This window comes from Pimephales promelas, chromosome 6, assembly GCF_988280905.1.
Source record: "Pimephales promelas chromosome 6, fPimPro1.hap1.1, whole genome shotgun sequence".
NCBI classification, from domain to species: Eukaryota; Metazoa; Chordata; class Actinopteri; order Cypriniformes; family Leuciscidae; genus Pimephales; species Pimephales promelas.
Window position 1 is genome coordinate 30,323,440 of NC_142774.1, and position 15,926 is coordinate 30,339,365.

Consider the following 15,926-nt stretch of genomic DNA (forward strand, 5'->3'; position numbering starts at 1 on the left):
AAACAACTACGACACAAATCCTTTTACATTCTTTTAACAATTTCTATCCTCAAAACACACACACTCATGAACCGTAGTGTTAAAATATAGATCATATCACTAACATTCTCTCACACTGCTCAGAGCACTTAATCCAGTAACATGTTGTGCTCTCAGAGTGTGAACTGATCTTTGTGTTTGTGTGATGTGATTGACAGGCATGACCAGTCACCCTCCAGTTTCTGTCTCAGAACTATCCACTCACATAGAGAGGATGAAAGCTAATGACAACCTGAGGTTCTCTCAAGAGTATGAGGTCAGATCACTCTCACACACACACACACATACATTCGCACCCTGCGGATGTACATTAAAAACATATTGGCCAATGATGTACATTAGCACCACATTTCTGCATGCTTTAAGTTCTTTTTCATGTTCTTTTTTGTGTATGAGCACTAACGTCATTGCACAGGCCATGTGATGTTTGTAACGTCAAGTACAATATGGGGCTTGTCCAGCGTGATGTGTAATTCATGGCGTGCTTCTCTCTTGTAGTCTATTGATCCAGGGCAACAGTTCTCATGGGAACAGTCTAACCTTGAGATTAACAAGTCAAAGAACAGATATGCCAACGTCATTGCCTATGACCACACCAGAGTATCACTCTCCAACAATGATGGTGAGTGTGTGTGTGTGCTAAATATTGCTGTTTCTCTGTGTATTCATTAGAAATAACACAGGAGTATTAACATTGGAAATCAACTTAAAGCTATTACCTGTTCACATGGCAACTAGCACCATTGCTTTTTGTTATCTCTAAATGGTCACATACTGTACCAGTGTTGGTAAAGTAAAAACCATTTTGAGTAAACTAAATGAAGCTGAAGTCAAATAAAAAGTCAAATAAAACATAAATATCAGAGAAGATAATTTAATTCGAAATTGCCGATTTTGCCAACTTTTGCACCTTACTGAAATAAATGTATCACTAAAATTGAAATAAAAAGAATGAGAATGAAAACGAAATATAAAAAACTAATTAAAAGTAAAAAAAGCACATAACAAATTTAATAAACCTTAAACTAAAACTAATATAACTGAAAACATAAAATTAAAACTAATTTAAAATATTAATAACTACTATGATTGCACATAAATAATAGTAAAATAATGCTGATACTTTGTCCATGATCTAAATCGTCTCTGACAAGTTGATAGATTTTTTTTTTTTTAAATCCTGTTGTCATTTTGTCATTTTAGTATAATAAATATTTTTAAAAATTAGATCTGAAACACCACGGATGGAATTGAATTATATCTCTCATTTAATTACACCCATTAAAATTTATGACAGGCATTTTCGATTTTTTTGTCTCTTGTTAGGTTGAATGTGATTTTGTTTTTTCCCATCCAATCTTGTTATGCAGGTGTTCCTGGTGGTGACTACATCAATGCCAACTTCATAGACGGGTACCGCCGACAGGGCGCTTACATCGCCACCCAGGGCCCCATGCCAGACACGTTTAGTGATTTCTGGAGAATGGTGTGGGAACAACACACAGCAAATATCATCATGATCACCAAACTTGAGGAGAAATCCAGGGTGAGAGCACTACATACACAAACTCAGTCCCAAATCCTTGCTGTCCCTACTACCCCTATATAGGTATACTCTTGACTAAAAAAAGAAAAAGCACACTCACACTTTGATTAGCACTAGAACATTAGCAGCAGCTCAAAGCACACTTCTCTTGTTAGCATGTTGCTAAGCTAACAACAACATGGTCTACTGTAATAAGCACAAACATACTGCACACACAATTATCAATTAATTCACCTTCACCTTTTTGATTTGACCTTTTTGCAATGGATTCTGTAAAGGATATCTGCAACGCTGTATTTAGCTCTATTCACAATGAGTAAACTGTAGTAGTGCATCTTATATCTTACAGAACAATGTACACTATCATTCAAATATGTGGGGTCAGTATGATTGTACCCAGCTGTTATTATTTCAATTACAAATAACTATTTTCTAATTTAATATATTTTGAAATGCATTTTATTAGGGATGCACCGAATATTCGGCCACCGAAAATTTTCGGCCGAAAATGGCCCAAAAGTGCATTTTCGGTTTTCGGCCGAAAGACTTTTATCACCGAAACAATACGGCCGAAATGTTGTGATGACGCAAACAGAAACCGCGACCTGCACGTGCTTGTCTGAAGCAACATGTTTGCGGTGCGGACGTATTTCAGTGAATCTGAACCCGTGAGGAGACGGAAGTTTATCCACCTATACCTGCTCTAAACAATGCGCGCCGCCATGACAACGACTCCGGATGCGAGCGGGTCAAGTATAAACTGTGGAGACTCGCGCTGCGGAGGTAGGCGAAAGTATGCGCGAGTCTCCTCAGACAGCGCGCACACCGCTCCAAACGGTCGAGGCGTTTATACTGGACCCGCTCTCCGTCGTACTATTCCTTGAAACGACAGGGGACGACTCAAGTAACTATCCTCTAAACATCAGGAATCGGTGAGAAGAAGAATAATCATGTAAAACCCAGTAAACTCTGAGATTATTACTTGTGTGACATTACAAAAAAATATATATGGGAACATGTATGTATAGAACTAAATTAATGCTCTCTTAAATATTTTCTACATTCACTAAACAGGTTTCGTTAAGTTTCATGTGCATTTGTATTAATCATGGACCTTTGTTCATTTAAAAAGGCTTTTTATCCTATTGTATGCTAAATTTTTAAAATGTAAGAAACTAATTTAGACGTGCAAAGGGTGCTGGTGTGATGAGAAGAAGTTCGCACTCGGCTTTGTTTTTATGAGAGAACATTTAATTTTAAAACCTTTCTGCAGGCCATTAGATTATTATTTAATGTACACATGAGTGGGGTCAAAAACATTTTACTTTGAATTTTATTTTATACTGTACATTGTGCTAAATAAATATTTGCAGAATTTGTAATTGATTTATTCTTTGAAAATTTTATATTAATTTTTGCAATGCCTTGATTTTAGTAACGTTTGTACACAGTCATAGCCATAAATGCAATGATACTGATAATTGGCATAATTTCTTTCGGTGTTTCGGTTTTCGGCCTTGGTTTCCTCTTTTTCGGTTTTCGGTTTCGGCCAAGAATTTTCATTTCGGTGCATCCCTACATTTTATTCCATCATCACTTCATATAGCGTCATTACTTCAGTCTTCAGTTCAGAAATCATTCTAATATGCTGATCATGAAACATTTCTTGTTATTATTATTATTAATGCTTATTATTATTTATTATTATTATTATTAACAGTTGTACTGCTTGATATTTTTTTACATTTATTTTAAGTATAACAAAAATATTAAAAATATTTTTACATATATTTTAAATATTTATTTTCAATTATATTATAAATGTCTTTACTGTCACTTTTGATAAATGTAATGCTGCATTCCTCCTGAATAAAAGTATTAATTTATTTTTAAAATAGATCTTTCCAACCCAAAACTACCTGTAGTGTATTTGCAAACACTAACTGCAGAACGTAAAGTTTTAACAGTAAGCTAAATGCTTGTCAAAATCACATTTTTATCAGGAATGTAACAGATTTTCAGAAGCTATGGCCATTTATGCAGCCCACCAATACATTAAACTAACTAAAAACTGTTTGACTAAAATCTGAAACAGTCTTTGCATCAGGATCAGGATCAAGGTAGTCAGCTGACTAGATTTTGGAACAGAACTACTGAGAGATTGAACACTTAATCAAACTCACACACTTACTACTGTACATACTAACCTAACTAACCATGTTTAATCAAACACAGCATTGATATTTTGCATATTTCTCAGTGAATCTTGTGTGGTGTTACGGAGCAGAGTAAGTCTTATGATGTTTGTCTGTTACTCTCCAGATGCCTTCGTATTTCTTCTCAAAGGCAAGACGTCTCACTTGGCTAATTAGACCACTCTCACTTTTCACTTGAATGGTTGATATTTCGTGTCACACCTCTTACTCCTATCTCTGCTTCATCCTTTATTTACACCTACTCTCTCTTCTTCTGATCTGTCTCTTCTCACTTCCTCTTTCCTGTTGACTTCAGAGACACATTTTGCCACAAGTCACAAAGTGTAACTTGATATTTTTGGCTGATTATCACACTATCACTGCATGCCAAAATGTACTCACAACGGGTGTGTTTCAGTCCATTCCCTAGTTCCCTTTGATGGGAATGAATAAAAATGAGACGAGTTAAAGGGGCATTCTTTTAATTTCTAGGGAGTGAACTGTTCAATGCACTGGAATGGTTTTAATAATGAGGCAACCCACTCCCCGGTAGTATACTATTATTGAACTAGAGAGCAGACTGACACATAGCCATAGTGAGTACTGTTATTGATGGAAAGCAGCCAGGCTAAAGCCAGCCAGTTTATCTCAGCTGGTTCTTTTGCTCTCCTCTAATGTTTCCTTTAACATTGAGACATATGCAGCTGTGAGAGGTTAACTAAGTGTCTGCTGAACTGTGTGCAGAATAAGTGTGATCAGTACTGGCCCAGCAGAGGCACAGAGACATACGGACTCATGCAAGTCTCGTTACTGGACACGGTGGAGCTTGCGACCTACTGCGTCAGGACTTTTGCCCTGTTTAAGGTAACAAAACACCAGTGATCAGCGCATAAACACAGTATACCAACACTTCATCACCTCACAAACCTTACGGCGCGGTCGACCTGTTGGTTTGTGGAACCCTAGACGAGTAATGAAACTTTGAAAATGCTCAAAAGTGAATACATTAGTCAAACCATTCAGGTACAAAATCCATTAAATAAATAATTGAAACAAAACCTATATATTGTATAGAAACACAACACTTGAAAAATATATAGAAAATTAACATTTTGCAGATGAAATGCGCTCTGACATCATCATCTCTTCGCCAATGTCTGAGTTTCTTCTCCATATTGTTCTTGATAAAATCTTGCAAAAGTACTGCAAGTTCACCAAACACTAGCTTATTTTTCTGCTTAGTTCAGGCTAAGCTTTTTCTGCTTATTCAAATTCAGAGCAATGCATGAATAAATGATGCAGATTACTGCTTTGTGCAGCTTTTATTTATGCTGTTGTTGTATTTTTCAAACGTTTAAATTATTATGTGGATTATTCAGAAGTCATCCTGTAAAGTTTTTTTTTTAGTTAAGACTGTTAAGACCATACACACTAGATGGGAAGTATGTTGAATAAGTAAGATTGAACTAATTTTGTTGCGGAATGCTGCTGATTGAATGAGTAGTTTGGATGAGATTATGTTGTATGTGATGATTTGTACATTTATAAATGGACTTATTGCATTATTCTATTCTAGAAGTATCTGTACTGAATTGTGTTGTTTCTGTGTGCAGAGTGGGAGTGGTGAGAAAAGGGAGGTTCGTCAGTTCCAGTTTACAGCATGGCCAGATCAAGGGGTTCCTGAACATCCCACTCCTTTCCTGGCTTTCCTCAGACGTGTAAAAGCCTGCAACCCCCCAGATGCTGGACCCATTGCAGTCCACTGCAGGTAACTAGTACAGAATTAAACAAACATATTTATATCCAGTCAGACATGCAGGGTATGATTCTGAGAAACTATTTATACGTCTTTTTTTTTCTCAAATCATTGGCCTAAATTTTATTGACTATTTACAAAATGTCAATGCACTGAATGCTTTTTGTGGAATATGAGTTTTTATTTTAATTTTGCTTGAACACAACAAAGGAACTTTACTATATACATTGATGCGTTTTTTTTTTTTTTTTTTTACAAATTAACTGACACGAGAAAAATGTAGATTACATAAAATTACATGTCAGAATACAAGAGTACCAAGTACCAGATTTACTTACAGCTTGCGCCAGCTCAAACCCTCTTTTGGCGTTAAAAACTACTGTTAGGATTTACCAAAGACGTGCAGTGAATTAATTAGCGCTGAAAAGGCGTGGACAGGGTTATTTTTGCAGTTTCTCTTTCAGACGCAAAATTGAAGAGTATTTACATGAATCACTCAAGATGATTTGCAAGGTTTGCTTTAGTCAACTTACTGATATTCCTGTCAGGTCCACTATCGTCAAATACGATTGACAATTAGCATACAGTTATGATTGGCGGTATGGTCCACTGAGTCTGCTCTTTTAAAAATTTGTAATGACATTTTCATAACGACAGATGCTGGCCATACCATGGCTTTAGTGCTATTAGATTTGAGTTCAGCTTTTGACTTTGTAGCTCACAATATTCTCCTATCTCGGCTAGAATGTTCGATCGTAATCTCAGGTATGGCACTCAAATTGTTCCAGTCTTTCCTATCAACCAGAAGTTTTTCTATTAGATTAGATACTCATCTATCTTCTGCAACTCACCTAAATTGGGGGGTACCTCAGGGATCGATTCTGGCACCCCTACTATTCTCACTCTACATGCTCCCTTTTGGGATCAATTATGAATAGACTTGGTGTGTCATAACACTGTTATGCGGATGACACCCAACTCTATATATGTATAAAACATAACAATAACACTAGATGTAAGAGCCTACAAGACTGTCTTCACGAACTTAAGCTGTGGCTCACTAACAACTTCATGTTGCTAAATGACAACAAAATCCAAATCATCTAATTTGGACAGACATTGTACCGATCTTGGTACCATCATACCATACCTCACTTCCTTAGTTTAAAAACTTAGGATTTTACCTCGACAGTAGTCTTAAACTGAACAAACAAATGAATGCCACAGTTTTAAACATTTACGCCGATTAGCCAAAGTCAAGCCTTTTTTAAACAGAAATAGCTTTGAAACAATTATTCACACATTTAACTCAACACAAATTGACTATTGTAATTCATTATATGTCGGGCTACCTCTCTCTTCTATCTCTTGTCTCCAGATGGTTCAAAATGTGGCTGCCCATCTGCTTACTGGCAGCCTAAAACAAGATCACATCACCCCAATCCTATACTCTCTACACTGGTTACTAGTCCAGTTCAGAATTGATTTTAAAATTGTATTATTTGTTCATAAATCTCTTAGCAACCAGGCCCACAAATATCCGGTTGGGAACCCCTACCGTTTCCTGAGATTTCCTGATCTCATCATTTATGAACTTACTCAATATAAAATACTGTTGTATTAGAATCTAAATGTAACATTTTAATAAATTTGTAACAGTACAGTAAATATAACAGAACTAACATGAAATGCAGATATCATTAATTCAAGATTTTAAAGTTCAACATAATTCGAGAATTTATTCTGATTCAAGGGGTAATCAGAATGCCAAATCCTGACTGGGCGAGAGGAGGAGCTTTTCAAAAGATGTAAACAACACTGGTCCAGAAGCACTTCCTGTTTCAGTTTTTTAACACTACATAAAAGATACAACCAACATAACATTTAAAACTGAATCTGAAAGTTAAACAAGCATCTTTAAGATGTTTTCTTTACATGTGAAATAAAGAAAAGAGTTACAAACTGAAACAGGAAGTGTTTCTGGACCAGTGTTGTTTACATCTTGTGAAATGGTCTATATATGTCTACAGTGATTGGCGTCATATTCCTAATAGGTAGACGTGGATCAGCTGATGCGAGCTTGACTAACGTGACCTGCCAGAACTGACGCTACTCGATTTGCGTGATTTGCGTCATTATTTACCGCCCCCAAAAAAAGCACGTCTTAAACCAGACGCTAATTTGCATTGCTCTTGGTATATTGCGTTGGTCATTATGTAAATTGAAATAAACATAAATAAAATATTTTTATTGCATTTTATTAACCAAGAGTGAACAAAGCAGGCACTTACAACAATCGAGGGGAAAATACATGGGAAAAGAAGAAAGCAAGGGAAAAATAAATAAATAATGATTGAAAAATATAATATACATTTATTAAAAAAATATAATTTAAAAAGTTTTCTCAGGCTTCCCTCATCTAATATGAATGTTTTTATGATATTATTAATTATTAAGCGGGAGACAATCACAAATACTTTTTCATACAACCTTTAAATCAGAATGCACTATTGTGAGTGCTTGTGACAGAAGCATTTTCTCTCTCTCTCTTTCTCAGTGCTGGTGTTGGCCGAACGGGCTGCTTCATTGTGATAGATGCCATGTTGGAACGTGTGAAGCAGGAGAAGACGATAGATGTTTATGGTCACGTGACTCTGATGCGATCTCAGCGAAACTACATGGTGCAGACAGAGGAGCAGTACATCTTTATTTATGATGCGCTGCTGGAGGCCGTTTCCTGCGGCAACACAGAGGTACCGGCACGAAACCTTTACGCCTACATCCAGAGACTGTCACAGACAGAACCGCCAGAGCACATCAGCGGAATGGAGCAGGAATTTAAAGTGAGTTCATCCCACCAATGTAATTTTGTGAATTTGAAGGGAACAGTGACATAATTGGGAATTAAATTAAACAACCATGAGCTGAACTCAAAGATCTAAGACTTTTTCAATGTACACAAAAGGTGCATTTCTCTCAAATATTGTTTACAAATCTGTCTAAGGGAAAACGCAGATATTTCCCTGCGGTTTGCTCTCTCGTTTACACGAAAACCCCGTTTTTATCACAGAAAACGATTATTTCTAAAATCTCCGGCCAAAGTGGAGATTTCAGAAAACGCCGGTTATGTGTTGTCGTGTGAACTGGGAGAAACATCGTTTTAGGTTCTCTCTTGTCGATTCTGAGGATTCTGATTGGCTTACATGGCTTTATCCTTAACCCCTACACTGCCGCCAATAGGTTTGGCATAGATATGATGGCACTCGACGGCGTATTTATGCGGGTGTGTGAACGGGGGATGGGGGGTCCCTTTATTGTGGCCAGCCTAAGGCACACCTGTGCAATTAAGAGAGTTCAGTTCATGAAAAATGGGGGCAGTGTATATTTTTTCTTGTTGCCGGCAGTTGTACATTGCTTTTTATTGTTCATAAAATTAAGAAAATTGTTTTGCTAATTTCTTTTTTCTTTATCTCCATTTCAGCGGTTAGCTAATGCCAAAGCGCATAACTCCAGATTCGTCAGTGCCAGCCTTCCATGCAATAAGTTCAAAAACCGACTGGTCAATATCATGCCATATGAAACCACACGTGTGTGTCTGCAGCCAATCAGAGGAGTGGAGGGCTCAGACTATGTCAATGGCAGTTTTATAGATGGCTACAGGTACATTGTGAATTTTTTATATTTACTGGAACAAATAAACACAACTTCAAAATAAACCACTGACACATCAACATTTGCTGGTGAAATTCTCCATTTTTGAAGCTTTAATTTCTTTCTCATGCTCTCTAGGCAACAGAAAGCGTATATTGGGACTCAGGGGCCACTGGCAGAGACTGTTGAAGATTTCTGGCGGATGCTTTGGGAACACAATTCTACTATAGTAGTTATGCTAACTAAACTCAGAGAAATGGGAAGGGTTAGTTCACACATACACACACGTCAATAGTGTTTAGATGCTGATCAAGAACGATAACTATATTAGTGTCCACACCAGCGGGCGATATCATTCTGTTTTTTTGTTGTTGTTTTTTGTCACCTGCCCCTTTAAATGTTCAAGCTCTTTAAAGCAGGATGGATTCTGATTGGCTGTCAATATTCATTCATCAGCTGGAAAAAAAAAACATTTTTTGAATGTGATACCTACAATATCATTTCTTTGTGCAGTTATTGTTATATTTGTGGTGTGGACGATTTTTATAACTTTATCTTTATACTATAGTTGTCATCCTTGATGTAGAGGTGGGATTAGCATCCCTGTTGATGCTAATCAGTGTTATTCTAGTATTGTTTATTCATATACTTTGAATTAGCATTTTTTTTATAGGTTTTAGTTTTGAATTTGTGCTTTTGTCATTTTCATTAGTTTTTGTTCTTCTAAAATATTACTATTTAGGTTTAATACGTTTTTCAGTTTTCAGATTTCAGTATTATTGTGCTTCATCAACTAATTCCAGTTAGCAACATTTCTAATCATCATTTGATTTACATTTTTCATCTAACATTTATATCTTGTTTTAGCATTTCATTTGACAAAAATGTTTTTAATATATTTAGTTTTAGGTAAACGGTAATAGAAGCTAATGGGTGAACGTCTTTCTTATGCAGGAGAAATGTCATCAGTATTGGCCATCTGACAGGTCAGCACGGTATCAGTATTTTGTGGTGGATCCCATGGCGGAGTACAACATGCCTCAGTATATACTCAGAGAGTTTAAAGTCACAGACGCAAGGGTAGGTCAAACACTCATTAAAATATCATGGAAACTTGTAGAGTGAATATACATTTGCCTATTGTGATGTAATACCTGACCATTCAAATATTCGTAACTCTTACCCCACCAGCGTTTACTGAAAAAGTTGCCAACTAGCGCCAGCATTTTTGATCACACAATTTCATGGCCCCCAGAATATTTTGTTTTATGAATATGTAAAAAGTTAATATATCAAAAGAAAGAATTGAGTCTCTGTTTTTAAAGACCCATTTTATTCTAGCTTCATTTATTCTTTTTTTTCAAGACAACAAACAACAAAACAAAAAGCTGAGAAAATCTTGTTTTTCTCAAAGACTTCACCCAGATCAGATTTAGAACGATGATCTAAACATAGATAGAGTAGACTGAGACCATCAACACCACCAAAGATTCACAGTCCTATACCTTTTTGTGGGATCGACATTTTTCTCTGTTACGTTTGGCAGTTTTGATTTTATATGCTGTTGAATATTTAATGATCATATTAGCTTTCTTGTGCATAAGCAACTTTTATCCGATTCTTCTGTGCTGTGTCTGAAATCGCCCATTATACACTCATTCACTATTCCCTACAGTAGTCCACTAATGTAGTCCACTTGAAGGAGTGAGTGAATTCGGAAGGGCTGCTGCTTTTGCGTAGTTTGTGCTTGCTGTTTAATAATTATTTGAAACTTTAGCAAACTGGCAGCTCCAGTAAGATGAAAAGATATGTAAACCTTAAATAAACAATCATAGCCACATTGGACCAGTGGTTTGGAAAATGGATGGATGGGTGATTCGGCTGTGGAATTCATTCGGCATTATATCATAAATAATGGAAAATCTCTTCAATAGTGGAGAAAGAGTTAAATGGCTTGTATTGCTTTTGTGTGAAACTTGCATTAGTGCTGTCTGATGCTTTGAGTTGGTTCTTTATATATATATATATATATATATATATGTGTGTGTGTGTGTATTATATAAATCCTTTACATGGTGTGAGTTGGTTCTTTTGAATGATTCAGTCAGATCGATTGGTCTGCATAAATTATTAGCATTGGGATTTCCAACTTTTACAGACCAGAGACTCCCAGAATAAAAAAAAGCTAGGTTTTCTCGATTACACTTTATGAAACTTTAATTTGGAACATTAACTAACATTACTACTATATATAATGCTTAAAAGTCAGCTGGCAAATTATTTATTAGTTAGAAATGTCATGAAAATGTTATATGTTTTATAAAACTTCTCCACACAGAACCCTGGTTGAGATGCTGCTGCTGTCTGTCTGTCTCTCACTGGTGTGTCTCTCTTCTAGGACGGGCAATCCAGAACGGTCCGGCAGTTTCAGTTCACGGATTGGCCAGAGCAGGGTGTGCCAAAATCTGGTGAAGGCTTCATTGATTTCATCGGTCAAGTGCACAAAACAAAAGAGCAGTTTGGTCAGGATGGGCCGATCTCAGTACATTGCAGGTGAGGAAAATAAATCCTAAATAATTTAGGATGTATTTTATTCCTTTTTTTATTATGTGTTCAGTGGTTATTTTGGCTGACTTCATTTTTTTTTATCTTTTTGCAAGGATACCTACCAAATATAAAATATATACAATAGATTTGAGTCAAATCACTTCATTATTTGCTTACAGTTCATATTTAACCGCAAAATGTCATGATTCAAGTCTTACAAAGAGTTGTGAACTAAAATGAATTCTCACATGTTCTGGGATGTGCGTGTGCAGTGCTGGCGTTGGCAGGACAGGTGTATTTATCACTCTGAGTATAGTATTGGAGAGGATGCGTTACGAGGGAGTGGTCGACATCTTCCAGACTGTCAAAATGTTGCGTACTCAAAGACCAGCCATGGTGCAGACAGAGGTGAGAATGTGTCCTGCAACCCATATCATGCAGTACTGATGTCTTTCTACCCATAATTTCATCATTGCTTTAGACTAGTAAGAGTTAATCACTTTTAAAACCGCTGAAAAATTCTGTTGATGTTAAAATACCTTTTCCCGTCGTAGCTTAACATGCAGTTGTTGGTTGACTCTCCCTAAAAGCTCTATTTGCTCCATTTAGAAACATTGGCTCAAGCGATGACATCATGTTTTTTTTTTTTTTCATTATTGTGACTTTCTATGCCATGATTTATTTTATTTCTTACTATTGTGACTTTATATCTCACACATGACTTTTCTTATAATTTTGACTTAATGTATCATAAATACAACTTTCTCCTCATAATCTCCTTTATTTAGTAGTTGACTTTAGTTCTTACAATTGTGACTTTATTTCTCACATTTGTGCTTTATTACTTGTGATTATTTGTGACTATTGTTATTCAAGAAACAAAAAACAAATATTAGACATTTTTTTTGTTATTGTGACTTTATAGCTCATAATTTTATCAAAAATATCAAAAATAAGCTCAAAAATATTACTCATTATTATGACTTTATATTCCTCAACTGTGACTTTCTAGTAACTGATTTTTATATCTCATAATTACAACATTTTTTCTTATAATTATGACTTTATTTCTCATTGTGACTTCATATGACATAATTGATAATTTCTTACAATTGTGACTCTATTACTCTTAATAATGACTTCATATCTCACAATTGTTACTGAATATTTTACACAAAATAATATACAAAGTTTATATTACTCTCCATTTTACTTTTATCTTGGAAGTGTAAAAGTAGTAACATTGCAGTAGTATACTGATCAGCTCTGAGATTCGGATCAAATGATGTGTGTGTGTGTGTGTGTTTGCCCTTCACAGGAACAGTACCAGTTCTGCTATCGAGCTGCGCTGGAATACCTGGGCAGTTTTGATCACTATGCAACCTAAAACCTTTCCCTGGACCAAGAGCCACGTCATCACCCACCGAGACCTGCGTCTGATCAATCTGACTGCCTCTTTGTGTTGCCCACAGCTCCAGAGTCTGTTTGAGTTCTCTAGACAGCACACGTTTTAACAGCCAGTCAGGGAGGGCAGCTGAGATACAGAATTGTCACAACAAATTGTTGCTGTAATCATTTAGCTGAAAGTTGTCAAGTCATATTCGGGGGTTGAGTGCAGATTTGGCATTACAGCTAACAGGCCAACACATCCAATGAAATCTCCTGAAATCATCCATGTGCCGTCTGGACCAATTCAACAGACCAATGAGACTGTGGGAGACGACAATAATCAACAATTTGATGGTACTTCTTATGTCATAATTTGTTTAACAAAAAAAAAAAAGTAAGGTCATGCAGTCCGGGTTTAGCGTTTCCACTATTTTTTTTTTTTTGTCACCAGTTGTATAGTGGATCCACCAACTCACTTGTTTAAGTGATAGAGACAAAATGAAGTTCAAAAGAACCCCTAAGTATTGGTGCTTATGCCAGTAACCTGTTCGTTTATCTGTAGCACACACACATAGATATATACGTACATATCTATCACAGATTTAAGACAAGGAGAAATAACACAAGCTGAAAATGGAGATTTGTCTCAAAAACTGTGCAATATTGAACGTGATGGCACCTTCAAGTTTTAAACCACTCAAGTATTAGCGATATTGTCACTGTAATTATATTGTCTCATTAATCCTATACAATGTAAAGTATAAAACAAATTTGTTATTACGCATATTAGCTATATATATATAAATATATATATAAACTGTCAATGTATTGAGTGATATTTATACTATGTGAGTGAGGTTCTTGTCAATGCACACAAGTTAAGAAAAGTATTGACTGCAGTAAAATTTTAAAGTTTTTTTTTTTTTTTCCACTAAACTATTACCAAAATAATTATTGAGATGCTTTCGATCAGGTTTGGAAGTTCAAATGTTGGAGCTTAACTCTCTAAACATGAGTTGATGTGTTCAAAACAATAACATAATGGATCATTTGACACTGGTAGTGCCTTATCATAGTCACATGTTTAAAATGGTTATATGTTCAATATTTATGGATATGAACCTGCTTTTATCTTTAAAAAACACATATAAAACAATATATATATATATAAAACAGAATTAAATACAGTTATATCCACCCGAGTAAATTTTAATATATGATATATTTCACACACAGACCAACTTGAAGTATCAGTGCGGTTTATTCATTGAGGTGAAGTACTGCCAAGAAGACTAGACAATTATATTATTGAAAGCCAATATGTGTCCATTTTTGAGAGGGCACACGTTTATTGCATCTATATTGGGCCAAGAGAATTGCATATTCCATTACATATATAATAGCTATTACATTATAAATGATTTGCATTTGAAATTATAATTCAGTAAAGTTTTCCGCAGTTTCAGTCCATACCGCTGCAGGAAACTTCCAGTTCTAATGGTTAATGTCTGCTTTCTTGTTTATCAGTGTTGTGAGGTGTCATCATCTTCACATATGTTTGAAAGCATCAATGATGTTGGTGTGTCAACATCAACAAAAAGAGGATATGACTTTTTCTTGCCGGTGAGGACTCATTCGAAAGGCAGAGCTACTTGCTTCAAACTAAATGAAATTGAAACATGTTCAGTGTAAGTTTGATGTCTAAAATTTGATTAATAAACATCAATGCATGACAAATTAGAGCTACAACATAAAAATGACCCTGACGTCTCTATATGAGTGTCATGGCCCATGACGGTCTGGTTATGGGTTTGGAAATGACTGCACTCTTGTTCTATGCACTAACCCTTACTATTTCTTCAACACAGAATGTTATTTGTATTGAACGAGATTAATTTCACAGTGTTGCTCACAGTGTGTGCATGTAAAGAGAAAAATAAGTTTTGGTTACAAAGCTTAAGACAATATGCGCATAATGTTATTGTTGAATACTTTAGATGACAGGGTGGTATAAAATGAGTGATTTTTCTTCTAATAGTCATCATTCAGTAATTCCCAAGGAAGTCTGGTCACTGCGAACTTCAGCTCATTTTACTTTCGGTGTAAGGAAATGTTTCTTTCTTTGCAACATCTTTGTCTTTGAGTACTTTTTTTTTTAACCAGAGTTGAGTTAGTTTTGTATTTGAAAATCTATCTTGCAAATCTACCTTCTCCATATTGTTACACCTTACAGCATATTAATATCACAACCAAGTTTCAGGGTTTTTTCAACTTTCAACTTTTGTTGAAACTAGCTATGCTTATTTTTTCAAGAGGATATACATTAGCGTTTGTGTAATGGGACATTATCTGCTAATGTCAAAAAAATAAAAAAATAAATTCATCTATTTTCCAGTGCATGACAGTCCCCATTTGTACAATATGAAGGCACCATCTGATTTTGATGAATCATGACATTGTTTCATGTGAAAAATAAACTAGCACAATCTATATCATGTAATCTGACCAAATATGCATTGTATCACAATTTTCATATTGTCAAATGTTGTGAGTGGTTTTACAATTTCACCCATCAAGTAATGTGAAACACGAAAGGGAAATCTTTTACCTCTGATTTTGTAGTAAATGTAAATATTTCAGAGGACGTTTTCTTTTTTAATTTCCTACTTTATGTTGTAAGGACAGCTGTGTGAGAATACAATTGTATTGGAAAAATTTTATTTGTTACAAATAAAATGGTAAGAATAGTCCAGTGAGTCATTATTTATTTCCTCTTGGTAATGGTTTGTGGGGCTTTCTATTA

The 15,926-nt window shown here is 35.5% G+C and overlaps 1 protein-coding gene across 1 annotated transcript in view; it reads left to right on the forward strand.

The window, feature by feature from the left end:
• The window catches only part of ptprdb (protein tyrosine phosphatase receptor type Db), a 93,802-nt gene extending 77,932 nt beyond the window's left edge, over positions 1–15,870 (forward strand). The window contains exons 29-41 of the mRNA XM_089132372.1: positions 198–295; positions 538–661; positions 1,410–1,585; positions 3,908–3,931; positions 4,525–4,644; positions 5,394–5,548; positions 8,094–8,379; positions 9,018–9,196; positions 9,326–9,452; positions 10,142–10,267; positions 11,586–11,740; positions 12,007–12,142; positions 13,053–15,870. Of these exons, the coding sequence (XP_088988498.1) occupies positions 198–295; positions 538–661; positions 1,410–1,585; positions 3,908–3,931; positions 4,525–4,644; positions 5,394–5,548; positions 8,094–8,379; positions 9,018–9,196; positions 9,326–9,452; positions 10,142–10,267; positions 11,586–11,740; positions 12,007–12,142; positions 13,053–13,121 (1,775 nt within the window). The 3' untranslated portion in view covers positions 13,122–15,870. The remainder of the gene's footprint in view (positions 1–197; positions 296–537; positions 662–1,409; positions 1,586–3,907; positions 3,932–4,524; positions 4,645–5,393; positions 5,549–8,093; positions 8,380–9,017; positions 9,197–9,325; positions 9,453–10,141; positions 10,268–11,585; positions 11,741–12,006; positions 12,143–13,052) is intronic.
• The last annotated feature ends 56 nt before the right edge of the window (positions 15,871–15,926 follow it).